This window comes from Carcharodon carcharias, chromosome 6 (genome assembly GCF_017639515.1).
Source record: "Carcharodon carcharias isolate sCarCar2 chromosome 6, sCarCar2.pri, whole genome shotgun sequence".
Lineage (NCBI taxonomy): Eukaryota > Metazoa > Chordata > Chondrichthyes > Lamniformes > Lamnidae > Carcharodon > Carcharodon carcharias.
This window is the reverse complement of record NC_054472.1, coordinates 110,659,680-110,683,123: the sequence shown is the minus strand read 5'-3', so window position 1 is coordinate 110,683,123 and position 23,444 is coordinate 110,659,680. Positions and strand designations below refer to the sequence as shown.

Here is a 23,444-nt window from a genome sequence, read left to right as displayed (position 1 = left end):
GAAATTAAAACACCAATGTCATTTAAAAAACGTAAATATAAATGAGAACATAGAGTTTTGAACTCTTACAACATTGATTTAAAATTATCTTATTCTAATTAAATATTAGACTCTGAAATGGCACAAAGTTGAATCTATTCTGGACTGACTAAATTTAATTCGGCTGTAATTATTGGAAATAGTTTTATTGTCCCTTGGTGCGCAACTACAACACATCACACTCCCTTGGAAGAAGGAAATTAGCTGGCTAGTCCTGTGTTGCAGAAGTACACCACCTATTGTGGTGTATTTAGAATCACTTTGTATGGTAGATGGAGACTTGCCAAACCCAGAAACTGTCTGTCACTCACTCACTCCTCAATGTGTTATAGCCCTAAGTGTAAAGATAGAGCTCTTCCAATTGAATATTGAATAAAGGCAACACTCACTATAATGCTGTGCCTTACAGATGTGGAAGGTCACAGGTTTGGTCTCAAATTTGCATTCAGTTAGCTGATCTTAACTGGCTACGTTTGGACTTTGTGCTGGCTAGCTTAGGTAAAGGAAAAAAACAACCCTAGAGCTTTACTGCCAACTGCTGTCTAATAAGAATTACTGGAAAGTCATGTGTGGCTATGAGGTGCCATATACTTGAATCTGCCAAATTATATTCTTTTTATTGGAAGACAAATGATGAAAGGGCATTTGGGTGAGATACCAAATAGAGGGAGTTATGAAACTGTATCCAAACATATGAATTAGTATGTTTAGGGGAGAGATAGGAAGACACATGAAAAATAATATGGAGGATATTCTGATGAGAGGAAGCAAAATGTTGGTATAAATATGATGGAGGGAAAGTATTCAGCATTGATCTATAAGAAGAACATTTTGAAGTTAGCACAGCCCATTTATAGCAGATTACATAGAGGGACTTGAAATGCTTATGGGTTTACAAAGTAGATTTTTTTTCTATATTGTTGTAAATAGGTTTTGTTATTTACTTGTTTTAGTTGCATTTTAAGCTTCTGCCATGTTTGATATGCTTCACTAGTATTTCTATGCCAGGGACCGATTGACTATTTTCTACTCTCTAATACAATTAAACTTAACACTTGTAATAAATATAATATATTTATATAATTATAATTCACAATTAGCAAAGGTTAGGAACGAAAAGCTCCTTGAATGGTTTAATTGCTACACATTTTCTAATAACTAAAAAGTAACAAAATTAAAATAAATTTTTTCTCAGAATAGAAACTTACTTTGAAAAATGGGCATTGATCCTAGTCATGTTGTATGTTTTGGTGAGAAAGGACTTTAAATGATTTTGTGTGTAATATACATTATTTTTACATTGTGAAAATGCTGCAAAACCCATGTTATAAGTGTGTATTGTGTTGTATATAGTTACACAATAGTTATGATGCAGAAGGAGGCTCTTTGGCCCATCGTGTTTGCATCGGCAGATGTTGTACTGCAACTAAAATAAATTTTTTGTGCATTAACCTGTACTCAATCTTTCACATACAAAAATTACAATGTTGATCAGGTTCATTATTTTCCCCTTTTTATTTTTTGCTCAATTTTTCATTTTTTCCCCCTCCATTTGGGAAGCTGTCTCTTTCCAGAATGTTGCAATTTTCCTTCACTATCAGCTAATAGTACACCTGGAATTGCGAACTTCATGTGACAAATTGAAGTTGGAGTACTGACTTCTAACGCACTGACACATTCCATCCTTTAGAATGTCAGTTCTAAAATGTTTTAAACTTTTCTTTTGCATTACTTGCTAATGTAGAAACAATCAGTGTGTTTAGGGGAAAAAAAACTTGGATTATGCTGTTCCAGAAACTGATCAAAATTAAAAATAAACAGACTTGTTGCTCGCTTTAAGCAAAGCAGGACTGAGTTGTTTTTCATGAAGGGAACACAATGTACTGGCTGTACCCAGCTTCAAGAGCTGTTTATCATAATGTTCCTCCACTCTGATTGGTCGAGTCAATGGAATTTTACTCCGCCTACTCCAGCTATCCCATTGAGGCCTCTGAGATTTGTGGTTACTTTTGTGATTCTAGCTGCCTGTCACAGGCTGACATTTTTGACCCTGCAGGGAATATCAAGCAGTTCCTGGAAACAAGAGTATGTTGGGAACTGTCACTGTAACTCTGTAAACAGAACTGCACACTCATTTAAAGGGACATGAATGAAAACTTTTTGGAAAAACGAGAGAAAACCATATGCAGAAATGTTACTCAGTGTGCTTTGTCGTTGTTCCATGAAGACTAAGGAATTCTGTTGCACATATACTTATTGTTTTTCCCAGAATGTTGTTATTATGCTGTTGTTATTGTTATTATCCAGGATATGGATAAATGAATTGATTTAAAGAATTTCTTCCACTAGGTGTGTTTGTGAAGTGGGCCCAAATTTCAGCAACTTTTACTTATGTAGCACTTTTAATGTAATAACGTGTCTCAGGGCACTTCACGGGATCAAACAACGCAAAATTTGACATTCAGCCTCTTAAGGCAATATTAGGGAAGGTGGCCAGAAGCTTGGTCAAAGAAGTAGGTTTTAAGGAGGGTCTTAAAGGGGGAAAGTAGAGAAAGCAGAGAGACGTAGATGTTTAGCAAGGGGATTTTGAGCTTAAAGCTTAGGTAGCTGAAGGCATGGCCACCAATGATAGAGCAACTAAAACCGGCATGCTCAAGAGGCTGGAATTAAGAGGAGTACAGGTAGCTCAAAGGGTTGGAGGAGATTACTGAGAGTATGGAGAGGCAAAGCCATGGAGGAACTTGAAAATAAAATGAGAATTTTAAAATCAAAGCATTAGTCAGCGTATGTCCGTGAGCACAGGGGTCATGATGAATAGGACTTGGTGAAAGTAAGGACGTGGCAACAGAGTTTTGCATGACTTCAATTTTACAAGCGTAGTGTATTATAATAGTCAAGTTTAGAGGTGACAGATTCAGTTCTTTTTCGGGTGTAAGTAGTGCACATAAGCATAATAAGGCCAAAGCTATATTCCTGGGAATTCCAACATTTATCTTGGAATCACTGTCATAGCTACCTTCTTCTACAAAGTGTTATCTAGTTCTTGGTGGGTCTCAAGCCCAATCCCCAACACACCATTGCTCTTGCCCATGTTACTGTTATCAGCACATGCAGGTCTAGCTCCCTGAAGTTTACCACTTGTCTCTTAGACCCCACTGTCTCCTAGGTTACCTGTTTCCTCCAGTGCATTGGTTGCAACTTTAAGAAGCAACAGATTTTATGTTCTGCTGCATTAGATCTCTGCATCTTGTCGAGATATTTTTGAGGCCCCATTCCCCCTTCCAACTTGTGACAGCCTTAGTTTATGTTTGAATTATAAACAAAGCATTATTTCAAAGAGTTGTTTCTCTGCGTATCAATATTACTAGTTTATGTTTTTTTGAAAATTATTTGAATGTAAAATGGACTGAATTTGATAGAAGTTGTTCACTTTTTAGCTTAAAGCACACTGAGACAAGTAGAGATAGAGATGCTACCCCACTATTTACATGTAATCAATCAATTTTTGTACAACATTTATTTAAGAAGAATCCAGTGCAAGAATAGTTAACGGGGCGGGGGAGCCAACTTCAGTGGGGCAAGAATGAAACTGGGGAAGATCAATTAGAATCAAAGGTTAGCAGGAAAACGCTAACTGAACAGTGGGCTACTTTAAAGAAGGGATAGTTCAATATAGTTAAGGTAAATTTCCACGAAGGATAAAGATGGGGTAAACAAACCCAGAGCTCCCTGGATGATGAAAGTGATAGTGATTAAGATGACGAAGAAAAAGTGTGCTTACGACAGATGTCAAGTGGATAATACAATCGAGAACCAGGCTGAATATAGAAGGTTTAGAGGGGAAATGAAAAAGCGACTAACATAAAAGGGAATCCTAAAGTCTTCTGTAGGCATATAAATAGTAAAAAGGTGGTAAAAGGAGGAGTGGGGCTGATAAGGAACCAAAAAGGGAATTTACATATCAAGGTAAGAGCTGGAGCTGAGGTATTAAATGATTGTTTTGCATCTGTCTTTAACAAGGAAGAAGATGCTTCCCAGACCATGGTGAAAGAGGATGTAATTCAGACACTAGAAGGATTTAAAATTGATAAGGAGGCTGTCTGCACTTAAATTCGATAAGGCACTCAGATTGGATGAAATGCATCCAAGAATATTGAGGGAAGTGAACATGGAAATTGCGAAGGCATTGGCCATAATTTTCTAGTCTTCCTTAGACTCGGGTGGTGCCAGAAGACTGGATAATTGCAAATGTTACATTCTTGTTTAAAAAGACAGTAAAGATAAGCCTAACAACTACAGGCTAGTCAGTTTAACTTCGGTGGTGGGGAAACTCCGAGCATCAATAATTCGGGACAAAATTAATAGCCGCAAGGTCAAATGCCAGTTGATTAAGAAAAGCCAGCATGGGTTTGTTAATGGAAAGTCATGTTTACCTAACATGCCAGAGATTTTTGAAGAGAGAAGAGTGGGTGGATGAGGGTAATGCTGTTGATGTGGTGTACATGGACTTCCAAAACGCAATTGATACAGTGCCACACAACAGACTAGTGAGCATGGAATAAAAGAGACGGTAGCAAACTGAATATAAATTTGGCTGAGCGGCAGGAAACAGGGTAGCGGTTAATGGAAGTTTGTAGTGGAGTTCCCCAGGGATCAGTGTTGAGACCCTTTCTAATATATATTAATGACCTAGATCTTCGTGTGCAGGGCACAGTTTCAAAAATTGCAGATGTTACAAACTTTGGAAGCATTGTGAACTGTGAGGAGGATAGTGTACAACTTGAAAAGAACATGGACATGTTGATGGAATGGGCAGACAAGGTAGCAGATGAAATTCAATGCAGAAAAGTGTGAAGTGATTGATTTTGATTGAAAGAAGATGGAGAGACAGTACAAAATAAAAGGTACGATTCTAAAAGGGGTGCAGGAGCAGACAGACCTGGGTGTATGTGCATAAGTCATTGAAGGAACGTAAGGTTGAGAGTGGAATTAATAAGGCAAACAGTATCATAGACTTTATTAATACGGGCATAGAGTACAAAATCAGGGAGGTTATGTTGATCTTGTATAGGATACTAGTTCAACCTCAGCTGGTGCACTGTGTTCAGTTCTGGGTGTCACGTTTTAAGAAAGATGTGAAGGCATTAGAGTGTAAAGGGTTAACATCAGGAGCACCTGGTACTGATGTAACCAATGGTGTAACTGTGATGCAATGTCACGTGACTAAGAGACAGATCTAGTGGGAAGCCCAAGTACAAGTGCAGAGTTTTAAGATGTATTTAGATCTGTAAGTAAACATGAATGCTTTTTAAGAATAACAGTCAATGGTAGCATTCTTAGGGTAACCAGCAAACCCTAAATAAATCTAGAAATCCTTATCTAGACCCCAAAAAAGTGCAACAGGGATTCACAAGAATGATTCCAGGGATGTGGAACTTCAGTTACGTGGATAGATTGGAGAAATCGGTCTGTTTTCCACTGAGAAGAGAAGTTTGGAAGGAGATTTAATAGAGGTATTCAAAATCACGAGGGGTCTAGACACAATAGAAGATAGGGGAAAACTGCTGTGACTGGTGGGAGGATCGAGAACGAAAGGGCACAATTTTAAGGTAACTAGCAAAAGAAGCAATGGAGACATGAGAAATCTTTTTATGCAGCAAGTGGTAGTGCCTGATAGTATGGCGAGGCTGATTCAATTCAGGTACTTAAGAGAGAATTGGATTATTATCTGAAAATGAAGAATATGCATGGGTGTAAGGAGAAGGTGGGGGAATGGCACTAGGTGAATGACTCACTCGGAGAGCCGGTGCAGAAGCAAAGAGCCAAATGGCTGCTTCCTGTGCTGAACGACTCTGTGACATGATTGCTGTGAGGCGAGTGAAAAGCAAATTATTTATTGTTGAGTGGAAAATAGTGGAAGCTGTATAAGCTAACTCAGGGAAAATAAAGACTTTCATTCATAAAGCACTTCCAAAATCTTAAAAATTTTCAAAGTGCTTTACAGCCAATTAGTACTTTTTAAAATGTAGTCACTGTTTCAATAAGGAATATTAGCATGATATTAGCATGTAATCATTTTATTCTCTGTCTTCAGCAATGAGGAGAGATTGGGTAGGCTAGGGTTGTTTTCCTTAGGCTAAGGGGTGACCTAATTGAAGTGTACAAAATTATGAGGGGCCTAGATAGGGTAGACAGGAAAGACTTGTTTCCCCTAGCTGAAGGGTCAATTATCAAGGGGCATATTTTAAGGTGATTGGTAGAACGGCTAGAGGTGATATGAGGAAAAACCTTTTCACCCAAAGGGTGGTGGGCGTGTGGAATTCACTGCTTAAGTTGGTGGTTGAGGCTGAAATGATCAACTCATTTAAAAGTTACCTGGATCTGCATCCAAAGTGCTGTAACCTGCAAAGCTACGGACCAGATGCTGGAAAGTGGGATTAAAATGAACAGCTAGTTTCTTTTTTCTCTTTTTAGCCAGCACAGACACAATGGGCTGAATGACCTCTTTCTCCACCATAACTTTGCCATGGTTCAAAAAACCTTGCAATTCTTAACTCTAGTAAACGTTTTTTAGGCAGTTTGTGGATATTTACGATTAATAGAATGACAGGCCATTTACAGAAAACTTTGCTTGCAATCCATGACCCTTCCCAAATACTTTGCAAGGGGTGTAAACAGAGCTGGCTAAATTTGCTGGTTGACAGTAAATATAAATTTTACTCTGATGACTTATGGTTTTAGCAGAGCCACAGGATGGCATCTGTATATTTGCTTATGCACCTTTAGTTATCAATCTAAGCAAAATGTTCCAGTAATCAATCACAAAGCACTGAATTGTATTGAGATATATTCACAGTGTGTCGAGAAAATCACCATTGAGAAATTGCTAAGGAAATGTGAAAGCAATCATTGCTGAGTGACTACTTAAAAGAAACAAGATAAACAAATTAAGTCACTCCAAACATTTAGTGAAAAAAATTTGCATGGCTTTTTCTCACAATTGAAATTTACAACTTGGTACTTTCCTCCACCATGCTATCAGATCCTTGCCTTTCCCCCTCCCATTGGTGGCAGACCTAAGAAACCACCAGTGAGTCACTGATGCATTCCTGCCTTCCCCAGTTCAATTCCAACCCCAGTTTCAGACAAATCTCAGGTTTCCTACCATAATGCCATCCAACCCCTTTGGCAGCAGTACAGCCAAATATAACCACAATCCTCCCAGTGCTACCAAAGACCAGTGCTAAGCCTGGTACTGAGTGTTGCTAAGCCCCATGACTCCCTTAATTTTGCCGCCTCCTCTGCATTGCTAACCATAAGACACAAAACTCCAGTCTGCTACATTTTACAAAGCATTCTCACCATGTGTCATGTGTCATCATCACCTTTGAATATCTGGAATAAAATCAAATTTAAGGAAAAAAAGAGTTAATGTGACAGAAAAGCCATTATGTGAATAACAAAGGCCACTAATCTACAAAAATTAATAATGCCAGCATTGAAACCCTAAAATGGAAACTCTGAAACATGGATGAAAATCCCAACATACCAAGTAATTTTTTAAAATCCCTTATTCAGTCACTATAAATCTTTGGCCCTGTTCATGTAGTATTTTACTCTATTGTTATAAAAGAACAGATCCTCCACCTCACCATTAGTAATGCTACAAGAGATGTATGTATAATCAGTAGTTTTATTAAAAATTGTGAGTAGCATTAAAATTTGAATGTCATTGCACATGTAAGTGTTACTTTCTGAATAATTGTGCCTGACCAATTGAAAGTTAAATTTTCCCTTCCACCTGAGCAAGAATTCTTCCTCAACTTTTCCCCACCCACTTTCACATCAAGTCCCAACAGAGCAAGTTGGTGGCTTTGACCTCTATCTTCTGATATAAGTTTTTAATTATTGAATGGAAAATTGGTGGTTTCTTTTACAGCCATGCATTCCAACTGCCTAATTTGCCAGGTGATGCAGCATGCCATGCGGCAGGCCCAGATAAATCTCACCAAGATTTTTGTATAGCTCCACTGTTTTGAAATCAAGGGCTGAATTTTTCAGCCCCACCAGGAATGGAGAAGGGCAAGGGGAGAAATACCATGCTGTTTTCCTGGCATAGACATGTTTCACCTAGGACAGTGGATAGGGCAGTGCCAAGAACCTGCCTGACACAGTAATAATGTTAATCATTAGAGAGCTCATTGAGGGTCATATTCAGATTTTGGCAGAGGTGCATGGACTAAACGTGAGGTCTGAAGGCAGATCAGGTACATGGAGACGAATACATAGTACGGAACCAATCATGGGTTAGACGGTCCCCATGAAAGGGATAATAGCGCAGAGGGGGCCTTGGCCATTGGCACACACATGTCATCAAGCCAGTGGAGGTTGCAGAAGAATAGGCAATGCAGAGGTCATCATTTTCCTGCCATCGTGGTGGCATAAGAGGAGGAGACACGGCTTCCAAACACATTTGGGGTGTGGGGGAGGCACCTGTGCAGAAGGAAGGCAGCAGCTGGCAGTGGAGGAACAGCTCTGAGGCTGCATCCAGTGGCAATGAAGGGTTGCATCCTCCACAAGAAGGGGAGAATTCCGGGCATCAGGATGGCAGAGTAGAGTGAGCATAGTCAGGAAGAAATGGAGGCCATACCCTCAGTATGGGATGTACGGCCAAAGTCAGAATTAGCTTGAGATGACCGAGAACCAGTGCTGCAGGAGACAGTGACTGTTCAGGCAGATGGTCATTGTGATTTGTGCCCTCGCCACAGAAAACCTTGCGCCATGTCTTGCCTTGCCCTGCCAATAGCCATCAAATTCACTTGCACAGTCTTGTTATTTCAAATCTGATAGGCGCAGTTCTATTATTGCAACAACATACAAATCTAGCCCAGTATTTATTAGATTGTTGCTATTCCCAGCACCTAAAAACTGATCAATTTCATCATGTGGAGTAAGCAGAGTGATTATACAGCTACAATCACATGAGGTTAAATTAAGATTCAACAAATGATTAACAATAAATGGTTGAGACACAGTCAAAATGAAGTTTAGCTTAAAGGGGAACGTAGCTCTACCAAAACTTAGGCTAATGAGTTCAATGATTTGTTTTCTTGTAGGTTATGTTTTCTAGTACAAGACATGTATGGTTTATTTAGTGAAATTCACCACCATACATTCTGCTTGTTAGAAGAGGACTTGCAGGTGCAAAGCGCCTGCTGGGAAGGAAAGACATGCTATCTAACGGGAATGAAGGTTCTACAGAGAACAACAAGAGGCAGGTAAGAATCCAGAAAATGTATCTTCCTCAACAAGACCCTGTACTGCTGATGGAGATGTTTGGCAAAAATTTAGACTTCCAGTGCACTAAAACATTTACTTGATATGAGGTATTTTTGATCCAAACAGATGTAAAGTCTTGGTCTGGAAATTGCAGTAATCATGCCAAAACTGTCAGCATTCATTGTCATTGCGCCTCTGAAACTGACAAAATTCGCTGAATTTTCCCCCCCATTGGGGGGGATTGTGCGGGGGCGGGCGCAAACCCAATCGGCACCCCCGATTGGGGACACGCCGCCATTTTACATGGGTGGGACAATTAAGGCCCGTCCAGCGTGACGCTTGCCTGGAAGTGCTGAGCGCTCCCTGCGTAGGCAGGGGGGATTCCTAGAGTCATTCCCTGTGCTCTTTCATGCATGCGCGCGAAAGAATGCAGAGATCTCCCTCAGGCACAGAGGTGCCTCAGGGAGATCGGTTTGACTTGTGTAAATTTAAATAAAGAGAAATAAAAACCTTTAAAACATATCCCCTCGTGATGGGACATGTGAAAAAATTATTTTTAAAATTTTTATTGACTTTTAAAACACTTCATGAAACCTCATCCTGCCTGTGGATGAGGTTTCATGAAAAATGCGAAGGCCGTCTGGGCTCTTTGCCTGCCTGCCAACCTAAAGGTTGGACAGGCAGCTCAGCTAATTGAATGAATTACTATTTAAATGGCCTTCATAGGCCATAAATGAATGGCTGCGCGTCATTTTATGCGTCAGTGAGCGGGCCCTGCTCCCGCTCGCCGACCGGAGAATTCTGCCCATGGAGTTGAATGTGGAATTGCAGAAGTTGCTGTCAGTGACGTTATACTTTCTTTCCTGTAGGGGGTGCAGTTGAAGTCTCCCCAGACTCTAATCACACAGGAATCACAACTGACAAAAATTTGCCCTTCTATCTTATGCAAAAAATTAGAAATACTTGAAAAAGTTACATCTTGTTGAATGAAGTGCAACTGGAGTTTTAACAGCATATTAAGTTCACAATTACTACTAAATAGTCTCACTGGCCCAGAAATCTAATTCCAAATCTGTGGAATGGCAAATCTCCCCAACATAAAAAATCACATTTTTAAGTTTGTTTGTGATATTTCAGCTTCTACTTTAATGTATGTCCTGATCATTTATTTTCCTTGATAAAATTTTAAGTAAAAATGAAACACTCAATGTATTTTACTTCTTGGCTTGTTCTTGGTGAGAACGTTTCAGTGTTATTGGCTGTTTATCCTGCTTGATGATCACTGTTGCTGGAGACCTGGAGATCCCCTCGATTTGGCACCAGATTCAATCTGACATCAGGGAAAGGGACCAGCACCACAACATATGTCAGTTTAAAAAGCTTTAGCAGCATAGCGTGCTAATAATGCATTATCTGAGTCATAGTTATGATTTGTTTTTGGTATTAAACATACCTGTGTTTCAGGAACCTGCCAGGTATATAATTGCAGCAAATAATTTTCTTGTCATTGCCAATACATTCAGTAAAGTTTGTAATGACTTATGATGTCTTGCCTGGTATGATTAAAACCTATGGCAATAGCCATATGAACCACTGCAAATACAGTCGTATTCTGTTATTTTTCACAAATCAGATTTCAAAACGGGTTGCTCTGAAACTTGAGCTCAGTATGACAGAAACGATTACCAATACTGTTCATCACATTTAACAATGATTTGGGACCTGATAAGAGGACTTGGCAGGGGAAAGAGTTTTCGGCCATCTGGACCAGTGTTCAGTTCATCGTAGTTGATTTTGGATGAGTTTTGCCTCAATGCTTGTGGAGCTGGCTTCAAGAAGGACATTAGTATTTGACAATCCTCCCATTGAATCTGGAGGATGCAGCGGAGGCAATGCTGCTGCACTTTTATGTGTCAGTGATATACAGTCCAGGTGTCACTGCACTACAGGAGAGTAGTACTGCTCTGTACACTAGGACTTTTGTTGACTTGCAAAGGCTTTTGTTGTTAAACACTCGCTGTCATAACTTGTAGAAGGCTGAACTGGCAAAGCTGATCTACTATTGGATATCCTCAATAATGGTAACCTTTTAAGAGAGATGGCCCCCAAGGGTATGGAAAGTGCTCAATATATTCCAGAGTCTCTCTTTCAACATATATGGGTAGTGGAATATTTGGCTGACCAGGTGTGGATTGGTATGAATTTTGTTTTGGCAACATTTAAGGACAGGTTGAATTTCTTACATGCAGAATCAAAGAGATTGAGAGTAGCTTGCAAATCTGGTGCAGAGTGGGCAATGACACTGCAGTCATCCTCAAACTGTAGATCATGTATTTCTATGGAAGTCAGTTTAGTTTTGGCATGGAGGAGACTGAGGTTAAGGAGCTTCCCATCTGGTTGATATTTAATATTGACACTAAATTTTGCAACTTAGAATGTTAGAACACTCATGGATAATCTCAAGGGTGACCATCCAGATAAAAGAACTGCAGTAGTATCACCTGAGCTATCAAGACCCCAAATTGACATCACCTCCCCTGTGGAGGGGCAGCAGTAGGAACAAGCAGGGGATGCACCTTCTACTGAAAAGAGAAGGCTGACAGTGATTCCCATACCCATGGAAGTGGTTTTACCGTCCAGAATAGAACCTTAGATGCACTTTCAGGACTCCACAATTGAATAAGTAAACGACTCATGCCACTTCACCTCCAGCTCGGCCGTAACCAATGTCAGTGCTTATGCTTCGACCCTTGACTCTGATGAAGATATTAAGGAAAAGTTCTATTCTGACCTTGATGAAATCTTCATAGCCATGCCAAAAAAATGGAAAGATAATTTTACTGGGAACCTTTAATGCCAGGGTTGGTCATGACTCTCATATCATTGGAAAAAATGGGGTGGGAAAAGCCAATGCAAATGGCATCCTCCTGCTGACCAAGTATGCTCAGCAAGGCCTCTCAATAACAAACACCATCTTCCACCAGCAGGGCAAATACAAAACCACACGGAGGTATTCTAGATCAAAGCATTGGTATCTCCTGGATTATGTCATTGCTTGAGTCAAATATCAAAGTGATATCTGTGTCTCTTGATCCATGTGGGGGACTGATGCCTGCTGGACAAATAATCGATTTGTTCCATCAGTGATAAACATCCATCTAGCACCAAGACATCACAAGACCCAAATGTGCAAGAGGAAGATGATCAATTTCGCAGCCCTAAAGCAGCCCGACCGAAGCTCACTACCAAACTGAAAAATCTTCACACATCAAACTCAATCCCAGAACAGTGGGATCAAGTAAAGTCAGCTGTACTAGACTCTGTGCCCAGACCATTGTGTTTGAGCATCATCATCACTAGGACTGCTTTGATGAAAAAGACGCTCAAATATGTGACCTTCTGCAAGAAGAATGAGCAGCCATCATTACCTGGCAGAAGAAGCCAAGGTCACAACTCAAAAAGACAGCATTCCAACAGCCCAAGGCTGACTCCAAAGACAAGTCCGGATGGTAAAGAACATGTGCTTTCTCTTCCCACCACAAGAGATCCAACAATATGTGGATGATTATGACATGCGAGGCATTTTTGAAGCTACCAGAGCCATCTGTAGACTGAGGTCAAATAGACGAGATGCCCTTTTATATTCAGGATGATGTTGATCTTCTTAAGAATGAAAATGCCATCCATCAACATTGGAAAGAACATTTTAAACAACTCCTCAACCACGAATCCACAGTGCTACTTAATATCTCTAGTCTATCCCTTAGTACCCTGTGGTAGAATCCATGGGTGAACCACCACTGATGGGAGAGATATAACAAGTAAATAAACAGATGCAAAGCAACAAAGCCTGTGACCCCAATGTTGTTCCAGCTGAGGTCTTGCAAGCTGGCAGACGTTTGTTCACATCAAGACCCCATGCACTCATAGTACGGATTTGGGAGGAAAAATAAGTCCTCCACCTCACCATTTCAGGAACGCGACAGCTGTAACTATTTTCAAGAAGGAGGATAAATCATGCTGTGTAAACTATTGTGGCATTTCCCTCTTGTCCATTGCAGGGAAAACCCTGACATACGTTCCTCTGAATCACCTACTTCTTGGGTTTAAGGAAGTTTCTCCCAAAGACACAGTGTGGCTTTACACCTTACAGAGGAACGTCCAACATGATCTTTGTTGCCAGACAAACCCAAGAAAAAATGTTTAGAACAACACAAGGAACCCTCCATTGCATTCATTAATCTGACCAAAGCGATTGACCCGGTAAATCATGTGGCTCTGTAGACTGCTTCACAGATTTGGATATCTAAGAAACTTCTTCTCTATCCTGCAATTGCTGCATGATGATATGACTTCAACTGTCTTGATTGGGAGACCAGAAACAGGCACTTTCAAAATCCAGATTGGAACCAAATAAGTCTGTGTGATAGCCCCATACTACTTAGAGCCTACCTGACAGTGGTTATTCACCTCATCAATCAACTGCCCTCTGGTGTCAATGTCTATTTGTACTATGCTGTTGATGGTTAACAGCTCCTAGTTTGCTTGGTTATTTATTTTGATATGGCTTAGCTTCTGTGGGAACTGTATTTCATTTTCATGAAAGTGGGATTCGTGTGCATGTGATACCACAATAATTTACTTATTTGATTGCTCCAAATCTTGTCTAAAAATGGGTTGGGGAATTGTTGATAAGCTCAGGAATTGGTTGTAAAACAACAATCAGAACTAGCTAGGGCTTGCTTACTTAACACTTTGACTGTTCAGTGTATTTTATAGTATTATTTTCAATATGCAGTCATGCTGTTCGATGTAATACTAAACCCTAGTTGAGCACATTTTTCCTCTTCCAATTGCAGACTAAGACAGTCACTGTCTAATGCAATAAATAAGAAGAAACATAAATTAATCAGGCTGCAACCGATTTTGAAAGTTAGATTTTCTTAATGCTGCAGCTTTTTTGAATAAGACTTGAAAGCCTGCTCTCAATCGTCAGCACAGTGATGTAAGGTGTTGTCAACGGTGCTGCTAAGTGGCAGTTATACAGCAAAAACCTGTTTACTGATGCTCAGTATGGGTTCCACCAGGGCCACTCAGCTCCAGATTCCATCATAGCCTTCATAGTCCAAACCTGGGCAAAGGAGCTGAATTCAAGAGATGAGGTGAAAATGATTGCCCTTGACATCAAGACAGCCTTTAACCGAGTGTGACATCAAGGAGCTCGTGCAAATTTGAAGTCAGTGGGAATCGGGGAAAAGCTCTCCACTGGCTGGAGTCATACCTAGCATGAAGGAAGATGGTTGTGGTTGTTGGAGTTCAATCATCTCAACCCCAGGACACTACTGCCAGAGTTCCTCAAAGTAATGTCCTCAGCCCAGCCAACTACACTACAGCTGCTTCATCAACAACCTTCCTTCCATCATAAGGTCAGAAGTGGGGATGTTTGCTGCTGATTGTGCAATGTTCAGCACCATTCACGAATCCGATACTGAAGCAGTCCATGTCCAAATGCAGCAAGACCTGGACAATATCCAGGCTTAGGCTGACAAGTGGCAAGTAACATGTGTGTCACACAAGTGTCAGGCAATGACCATCTCCAGCAAGAGAGAATCTAACCATCACCTCTTGATGTTCAATGGCATTGCCATCACTGAATCCCCCACTATCAACATCTTGGGGGTTACCATTGACCAGAAACTGAACTGGACTAGCCATATAAATACAGTGGCTGCAAAAGCATATTAGAGGCTAGGAATTGTGCATCGAGTAACTCTCCTCCTGACTCCCCAAAGCCTGTTAACCATCTACAATGCACAAGTCAGGAGTGTGATGGAATACTCTCCACTTGCCTGGATGTGTACAGCTCCAATAAGTTCAGCACCATCCAGAGTAAAGCAGCCCAGCTGATTGGCACCCTATCCACCAACTTAAACATTCACTTGCTCCATCACTGACGCTCAGTGGCAGCAGTATGCAGAATGTTTATGGGTGAGTGCAGCTCCAACAACACTCAAGAAGCTTGACATTGTTCAGGACAAAGCAGCCCGCTTGATTGGCACCACATCCACAAACATTCACTCCCTCCACCACTGACGCACAGTAGCAGCAGCGTGTACTATCTACAAGATGCACTGCAGGAATTCACCAAGGCTTCTTCGACAGCACCTTCCAATCCCACCACCACTACCATCTAGAAGGACAGGGGCAGCAGATAGATGGGAATGCCACCACCTGGAAGTTCCCCTCCAAGTCACTCACCATCCTGACTTGGAAGTATATCGCCATTGCTTCCCTGTCACTGGGTCAAAATCCTGGAACTCCCTCCCTATCAGCACTGTGGGTGTAGCTGTGCCACAAGGACTGCAGTGGTTCAAGAAGGCAGCTCACCACCACCTCCTCAAGGGAAACTAGAGATGGATAATAAATGCTGGCCCAACCAGCGAAGCCCACATCCATGAATGAATAAATAAAAAACATCTACAAGATGCACTGTAGCAACTAGCCAAACTTCCTTTGACAGCACCTTCCAAACCACACAATCTCTACCACTCCCTACCATCGGCAGCAGACGCAAGGGGACAGTGTTAACCGCAAGCTTCCTTTCAAGTTGCACATCATCCTGACTTGGAAATGTATCATGTTCCTTCACTGTTGCGGGGCCAAAATCCTGGAACTCCCTTTCTCATAGTACTATGGTTGTACCTACAGTGGTCTGCAGGTATGCTGAGCATTCATTTTGGTGTTATCAATCAGGGTCATACTGGATATCTTTTAACATAAAGCAACCGTTGATAACTACATGGGTACATTTGGTGACAGCCTGCACCTTGAGGAAATCACAATATTGCCGATCTGAACAACTCTGCCCTGCTGCTGATACAACTGATTCCAAAGCTGATGAACTGTTCTCCTTTGCTAAATAAATAGTAACCTGTGAAAGCAGTTATATGCTGCCAGTTGACTGAAATTAGCTATGTTTCTAGTAGATTGGAGTAACCATATAGCAAACAACTTCAGGGTTGTAGTGGCTCTGTTAGGCACTGCTGCTGTTGTTCCAATATTGGAGGTGGGCTAAAGGTTTGGTTCCAAATGCCAGCATGTCATTCAGGGGTTCCTTGCTCAAGCACAGGCTCCTCAAACAGAGCTCCTAGCTTTGTTCCAGGTAAGGAAATAGATCCTGGTCCTCCTATGTATTGTTTGTACTGGGAGGAAGGTCATATCCTCATTAAATAATCTCAGATGAGTCAAGCTTGTGTTCCTCCTCAGTTCATTCTTATAAATAAATAAGAACTTTGGGGATTCGCACATGAATTTCCATGAGGTTCCTTTTAGACTCTGTAAGCCCACAATTGGGGGTGTAACTCAATGTAGAGTGCATATTTTGCATCTATGATGTCCCACTTTCTTCTCCCAGAATCTCCATACACTCTACACTTAGAATTTACACATCAAAGGTTACTACGTCAAATAAGAACTCGTGGTGTAAGGGGTAACATATTAACATGGATAGAAGATTAGTTAGCTAATGGGAAACAGAGAGTAGGGATAAATGCGTCATTTTTGGGTTGGCAAGCTTGTTACCAGTAGAGTGCCACAGGGATCAGCGCTGAGGCCTTCAATATTTACAATCTGTATCAATAACTTGGATGAAAGGATTGAATTTATGGTTGCTAAATTTGCTGATGACACATGACAGTTAGGAGAGTGAGCTGTAAAGAAAACATAAGGAGTTTGTAAAGGGATGTAGATAGGTTAATGACTGGGCAAAAATTTGGCAGATGGTGGAGTATAATGTGGGAAAATGTGAACTTGCCTACTTTAGCAGGAAGAATAGCAAAGTGGTATATTATTTAAATGAAGAGCAATTGCAGAATTCTGCAGTACAGAGGGATCTGGGTGTCCCGGTACATGAATCACAAAGGTACAGCAAGTGATTAGGAAGGCAAGTGGAATGTTGACGTTTATTGCAAGGGGAATGGAATATCAAAATAGGGATGTTTTCCTACAGTTGTACAGGGTGTTGATGAGACCACATCTGGGGTACTGTGTACAGTTTTGGTCTCCTTACTTAAGAAAGGGGGGTGTCGCAGGTCCAGAGAGAGTCGGGGGGTGGGGGGGGTCCGAGGTCCAGGGGTCCGAAGTCAGGAAGGAATGCGGGTTTCTGGGTCTTAACAATAATTACCCAGAAGTTAGAAGATGTTTTAATTCTAACTTTTTCTGAGCAACCATTGGTCTAACCTTGGCAGAATCATCGGAAGTTTGCAATTTAAACTGCATTTTAGAATGGTTCCCAGTGCAGGGCAATTGTCCAGAGAAAATGTGCGCCTCTGGGCAATTGCCGTACAAACCCTTACTTGGGAACTTCCAAGATGGATTCTCCTACGCATCTTTGGGATATCCCACAAATCCATCACTGGGGAGCTTGGAGGTTACAGCCCAATATTCAGCTGGGTGAGAAGATATAGGAATAAATATCCTGTTGTAGGAGGTAAAGCTGGAGAACCTATAGGAATGCAGGAACTGTTTGTGGGATAGAGTGAAGAGAAATAAATGCACAATTTACTGACTGGTAAGGGCAAAAAGAGAGAAACACTGCTGTGACAGGGAGAGGAGGTAGGAAAGTGAAGTGAAGTGCATTTATGGTTCTGCCAGGAGCAGGAGGGCTCAGTTGCTGTTAGGAGTGCAGAGCAGACAATAAAACAATACATCCCCTTACATCATGACCAACGTATACAAGAAGTATTGAAAACAGAATTAAAAAACCTTACATACAAAGGGCTAACAATATAATAAGCGAAACAAACAAATAGTTTTTTGTAAATATGTATTTTTTCATTTACAAGCCCACAGAGGATAACGCGTTACTAAAGGGAAAGAACAATGCCGTAATCCGTAATGCAATGTTATCACATTACTTATTGTATCAGTTGTTTTTCCAAATGTAAATTCAATTTTCTGTTTTAATTTTAAGATACTCACTTACTAAATGACTCACTAAATCCGGCTCCCGCAACATATCATTGATGTCCTGTTCTCATTAACTGATCTTTGCGTACATTAATCCTGTTGCTATCTGTTCCCTCGGAATATTAATTGACAGTGTTCACAACATCAGCCTGAAACACCGCCACAGGAATGATTACTGTGAACGTATCACAACACACACACACACACACAAACAGATCTTTATATTTCTTCCAGCACCAAATTCTAATTTAATGTGTAATTACAACTGCTGTGAACAGCTTTCATCACTCCATTCTTATCCATAATGTGGCCCAACTCAATCTCGCCTCAGCTCATCTGCTGCTGAAGCACTCACCCATGGTGTTACCTCTAAACTTGACTATTCTAATATACTCCTGACCAACCACCCTCTTTCTATTCTCTGCAAATTTGAAGCCATCCAAATCTCTGCTCCCTGTGTCCTTACTTTCATCAAGTCCCATTCACCCCATCACCCTTGTGCTCACTGGTCTACGCTGGCCACTGATCAAGTAACTCCTCAGTTTTATAATTTCGATCCTTGTTTTCAAATCCCTCCAAGGCCTTGCCTCTCCCTATCTCTGTCATCTCATCCAGCCCCACAACCCACAGCTACGGGAAAAAGGCAGGGGAGGCACTAGGTGCATTGTTCTTGTAGAGAATTGACACTAACATGAAAGGCCAAATGGCTGCCTCTTGTGCTGTGATTCTAACCCTCCGAGATATCTTCACTCATCTAATTCTCCCCTCTGGAACATCCCTGAGTCTAATTGCACCTTTAGTGGCTATACCTTCAGCTGCATAGGCCCTAAATTCTGGCATTCCCCCCCCCTTTAATTTCTCCACCTCCGTATCTCCTTTTCCTCCTTTAAAATACTCCTTAAAATCTATCTTTTTGACCAAACCTCTGACTATCTGCCCTAATATCAGATTAGGTGGCTCATTGCCAAATTTTGCTTTTTAACACTCCTGTGATAAAAGTGCTATATAAATACAAATTGTTGTAATTATTGGTGGATGGACTAGACTGATACGATAGTGGCAATTTCACTGGAGAAGCCATAGTTGAGCTGGAATTGTAAATATCAGATTGATGCATTGGCAATACTTTTGAAAACAGTGGACTATATTCTACAAATAATTGAAGAATGCAGAGATTTCGAGTGTCTGATCTCCTTGAAGATGAATATATGTTACAAAAGATTGATAGAGCACTTAACATAGGCAGCGCCCGGGAGAGAAGACGTGGGCCCCAGTGCTTCTCTTTTTTCTGGGCCCTTTATACCACACACCCTTTAACCCTCCCCCTCAAATCCTTCGGATACCCAAAATTGGGAACCATTGTCACAATGGAGTCAAACTGTTTTATATGGGCTTGGTAAAACTTCTTGACTTTTGTACTCTATGCCTCAGTTTACTAAGCTCATCGAAAGTTCAGGTTTCAGTTTGATATATTTTACAACCACAGCTTTATCAGACAATTACAACTTGTTCGTTCATATTATACAACTAGCTCCACTTCTTTGAACCTGATCCTATGAAATATCCGGACAGCAATATCAAATAGGCTTGAATCTCATAAGCACCACAAACAACAATCATACAAATGAGATTATTTTGAACTAACATATTCTGTAGGGACATGACTACTGGTTTTACTTGCAAATTTAAAAATGGTAACATTTGCCAGTGAATTAGGACCAACCAATTCACATACAATAATCTGTTATTTCTATCCACACAAGTGTGCTCTGTTAACAGATAGATTATACTTTGCATTGAGTGATAAATATTTTCTTATTTTAAATTGAAACTAACCACACTTACAAATGCACAGCATGGAAGATATAAAAAAATACCTGGAAAAACTCAGCAGGTCTGACAGCATCTGCGGAGAATAATATTGTTAATGTTTCGAGTCTGTATGACTTCATGAGCATGGAACATATAATAGAAGAGCTCTGACAAAGGGTCACTTACCCCTGTTTCTCTCTGCACAGACGCTGTCAGAGCATTTCCAACACTCCCCATTTCTATTGGAGCAAAAATACCCCCTCTACCAGCCCTCCACAAGGCAATCAGACTTCTTGTGACCCTCTTATTCCCCTTCAACAAGAAACTCAGCGGTAGCTACCTGAGATCTGGTTTGGCACAACACTAAGCATGAATTTCAAAAAAAAAGTTAAGGGATGAAGAAACCATAAACAATACAAATGTCAAAGCAATAAATTGATACTTTTTAAAAAATGAGTGATTAATAACAATGACCATTAAAAAGTGCCAAGCATCGGAGCTAACTAATAAAACCGCTTCTGTCTTTTTGCTTAAGAAGTAGAGATAGAGAGAGATGGACTAGGCTGCAAGGCCTGGTCACCAGGGAAGGGAAAGGGGATCAGGGTCAAGACAAGGAGTATGGGTTTAACTAACCTGGGTGGCGCACACTTCAAGCTATCCTTTGCAGAATTCATGCGGAAGTGGGCTGCCTTTCAGCCTGGGTTTTTGCTGTGTGTGGATAGGTTTTTGGGAAGGGGGGAGGAAAGAATGGGGGCAGTGTCCCTGCACCGAGCAGCCTCTTCCTTTGTGTGTGCGTGTGTGTGTGTTTTCAGCTCCATCCCAGTCTCGGGGTTCTCTCTTACTCACCCACACTCGCTCACTCTCATACATACAATCACTCTTTGTAGCTTTAGTGAAAAAACCTAAATTTCTCAAGTTTCTCATCCCAACTCTGCCTCTTCGTCCTTCATAATATCCCAGTGAACCTACAATGCAACTTTTCTTTTATTTTTATATCCTTTCTATTTGACGGTGCTCAAAACTGCACATTCTATGTCCTGCTGCAATCTTTCACAACTCACTCACCCTATGGCCCAGGAGCTTTGGAGGTGTTCTAACTGAGGAGGAGTTCGGGACAGCAGTGAAGGTGGAAAAACGTGCTTCCTCTCAGCCGTCTAACACTGCAACTGCCCTGGGCCCCTCTGTTGTTGCAACTGCTGCTCCTTCTGGCCTCCTCGGCCCGCTTCGCCATCTTGACTCCTGTAATCCTTTAGTGGACCGGCCTGCTCAAGGGTGTGAGAGCATGGCCAAGGTGGAATACATCACCCAGAATGCATCCTGGCTGTCAAAAGAAATGCCGTACAGACTTGGACTCTCAGCCCAATAGCCCCTTGTACTACAGAACTTTGCCTGGAGCAGAGTGCCCACCTTGCGCTTGTAAGCCAGTACATTGAAGTGTGAGGCAGCCATTTGGGACAGGTGCTGTCCAAGCCTGGCCCTCCCCCAAAGGCATGGGCCCTGGGGAGACTGGCACTGCGTGTGGCCCCCTCTACCGGGCCTTTATCTTAGGGAGGGGCAATGATGAATATTCTATATGAATGGTGCTCCCACTCTTAATTCATCTCTTCCATCTCTTTATTCATTGTAATTGGTATGTAAGCATTGCTGATGAGGCCAGTACATGTTGTCCATCCCTAATTTCTCTTGCAAAGGTGGTAGTGAGCAGAGCATAGGGATAAAGCATTTTCAAGTTGGCAAACTATATCTAGTGGCATCCTTCAAGGATCAGCGCTAGGGCCTCAGCTATTTACGATCTATGTTAATGATTTAGACAAAGATACCCAGAGTAATGTATCTAAGTTTGCTAACAGTACAGCGTTAGGTGGGAAAGTAAGCTGTGAAGAGGCTGCAAAGTGCTATAGACAGGTTAAGTGAGCAGCAAGGTGGCAGATGGAGTATAATGTGGGCAAGAGTGAGGTTATTCAATTTAGTAATATAAATAGAAAAGCAGATTTTTTTTAATAAGCATGAAATTTTAAAATATGAACGTTCAGAGTATTATGACACAGCTGATGGTAAAGACTGAGCTGTTCCCCAGAGGGAAACTTGAAACAACTGTCATAACCCATTTTTGCAATTTGTATGTTTCAAGATGTAGGCTTTGAATTCAGTAGGATTAATGCCACTGAGTCTCAAGAGGTTTTTCATAAAGCTAAATTAAACATTTATTAATTCAAGAAAGATTATAAGCACATATACATATATCTACAAAATTACTACTATAATAGCTACAAAAATGCCCTAATTAATCTGACGCTCAGTTAGACCCCTGATATGGCAACAGTAAAACACACAGATTCAAACAGACCCCCATGCCAAAGCACACCCTGGATAGTCGGATTCAAAATGAATTTCTTTCAGCTCTGGTTCCTTGCAGATAGACTTGAGGCTTACAGGCTGGAGGCTTTAGATCTTAGAATCCCTCCTCCTTTTACCAAGAGCCTTCTCTTCCTTTATACATATTTTCCTCTTTGAATGCAAATTCTCATTGTCACTAAGTTTTTTTAAACTTAAAACCTTCTAATAATAAAACTCTTTCACAATACGCACTTTACTAGTAAGCTTTGAAAAAATAAACTCATTGTTTCTGAGCTTCACCTGGTTAGGTGTAATATTTCACCTGCTCTTTTCAATGGTCTATTTAAAAATGCAAATTGCCGCCTTTACATCTCACCTTCTACTTCCCTATGTTTATCTAATTACCATTTCAAACCTACTTCTCTTCTATACATCAAAGCTTCTAGGCCAGCTGGCTTTAGTCCAATTAAGATACACATTGATATACACAGATACCACTAAACTCTATTTTAAAATAATTTCCAACAACATTGTAGACATTATTATATCTTCTTCACAGGAGGGATCTATTGTACTTGTAATAGGAAGACAGAAAGTCAGCATGCAGGTATAGTAAGCAATTAGAAGACAAAATGGCCTTTATTGCAAGCAGATCAGAGTTCAAGAATGAAGAGGTCTTGCTGCAATAGTATAGGGCTTTGGTGAGACCACACTTGGAGTAATGTGCGCAGTTTTGGTTTCCTTATCTAGGAAGGATATACATGCCTTAGAGGTGGTACAGCGAAGGTTGAACAGATTTGTTCCTGGGATGAGGAGCTTATCCTATGATGAGAGTTCAATTAAATTGGGTATATACTCTTTGGATTAAGCAGAATGTGAGGTGATCTCAGTGAAGCATGAGAGATTCTGAAGGAAATTGACAGGATAGATGCTGGAGTCTAGAATACAGGGACACAGTCTTAGGGTAGCAGATTGATCATGTAGGACTGAGATGACAAATGTCTTCATTG

At 40.9% G+C, this 23,444-nt stretch overlaps 1 protein-coding gene across 3 annotated transcripts in view; it reads left to right on the top strand.

Annotated features, from left to right (window-relative positions):
• The window catches only part of spidr (scaffold protein involved in DNA repair), a 336,544-nt gene that overhangs the window by 245,241 nt on the left and 67,859 nt on the right, over positions 1-23,444 (top strand). For 2 of the 3 annotated variants that reach the window (XR_005943341.1, XM_041190247.1), the window contains exon 11: positions 9,156-9,317. The exons of the other annotated variant lie outside the window; for it this stretch is intronic. Coding sequence is in view for 1 of the 2 variants with exons in the window: in XM_041190247.1 (XP_041046181.1) it covers positions 9,156-9,317 (162 nt within the window). In the remaining variant the exon portion in view is untranslated. The remainder of the gene's footprint in view (positions 1-9,155; positions 9,318-23,444) is intronic. 3 annotated transcript variants of the gene reach the window in all.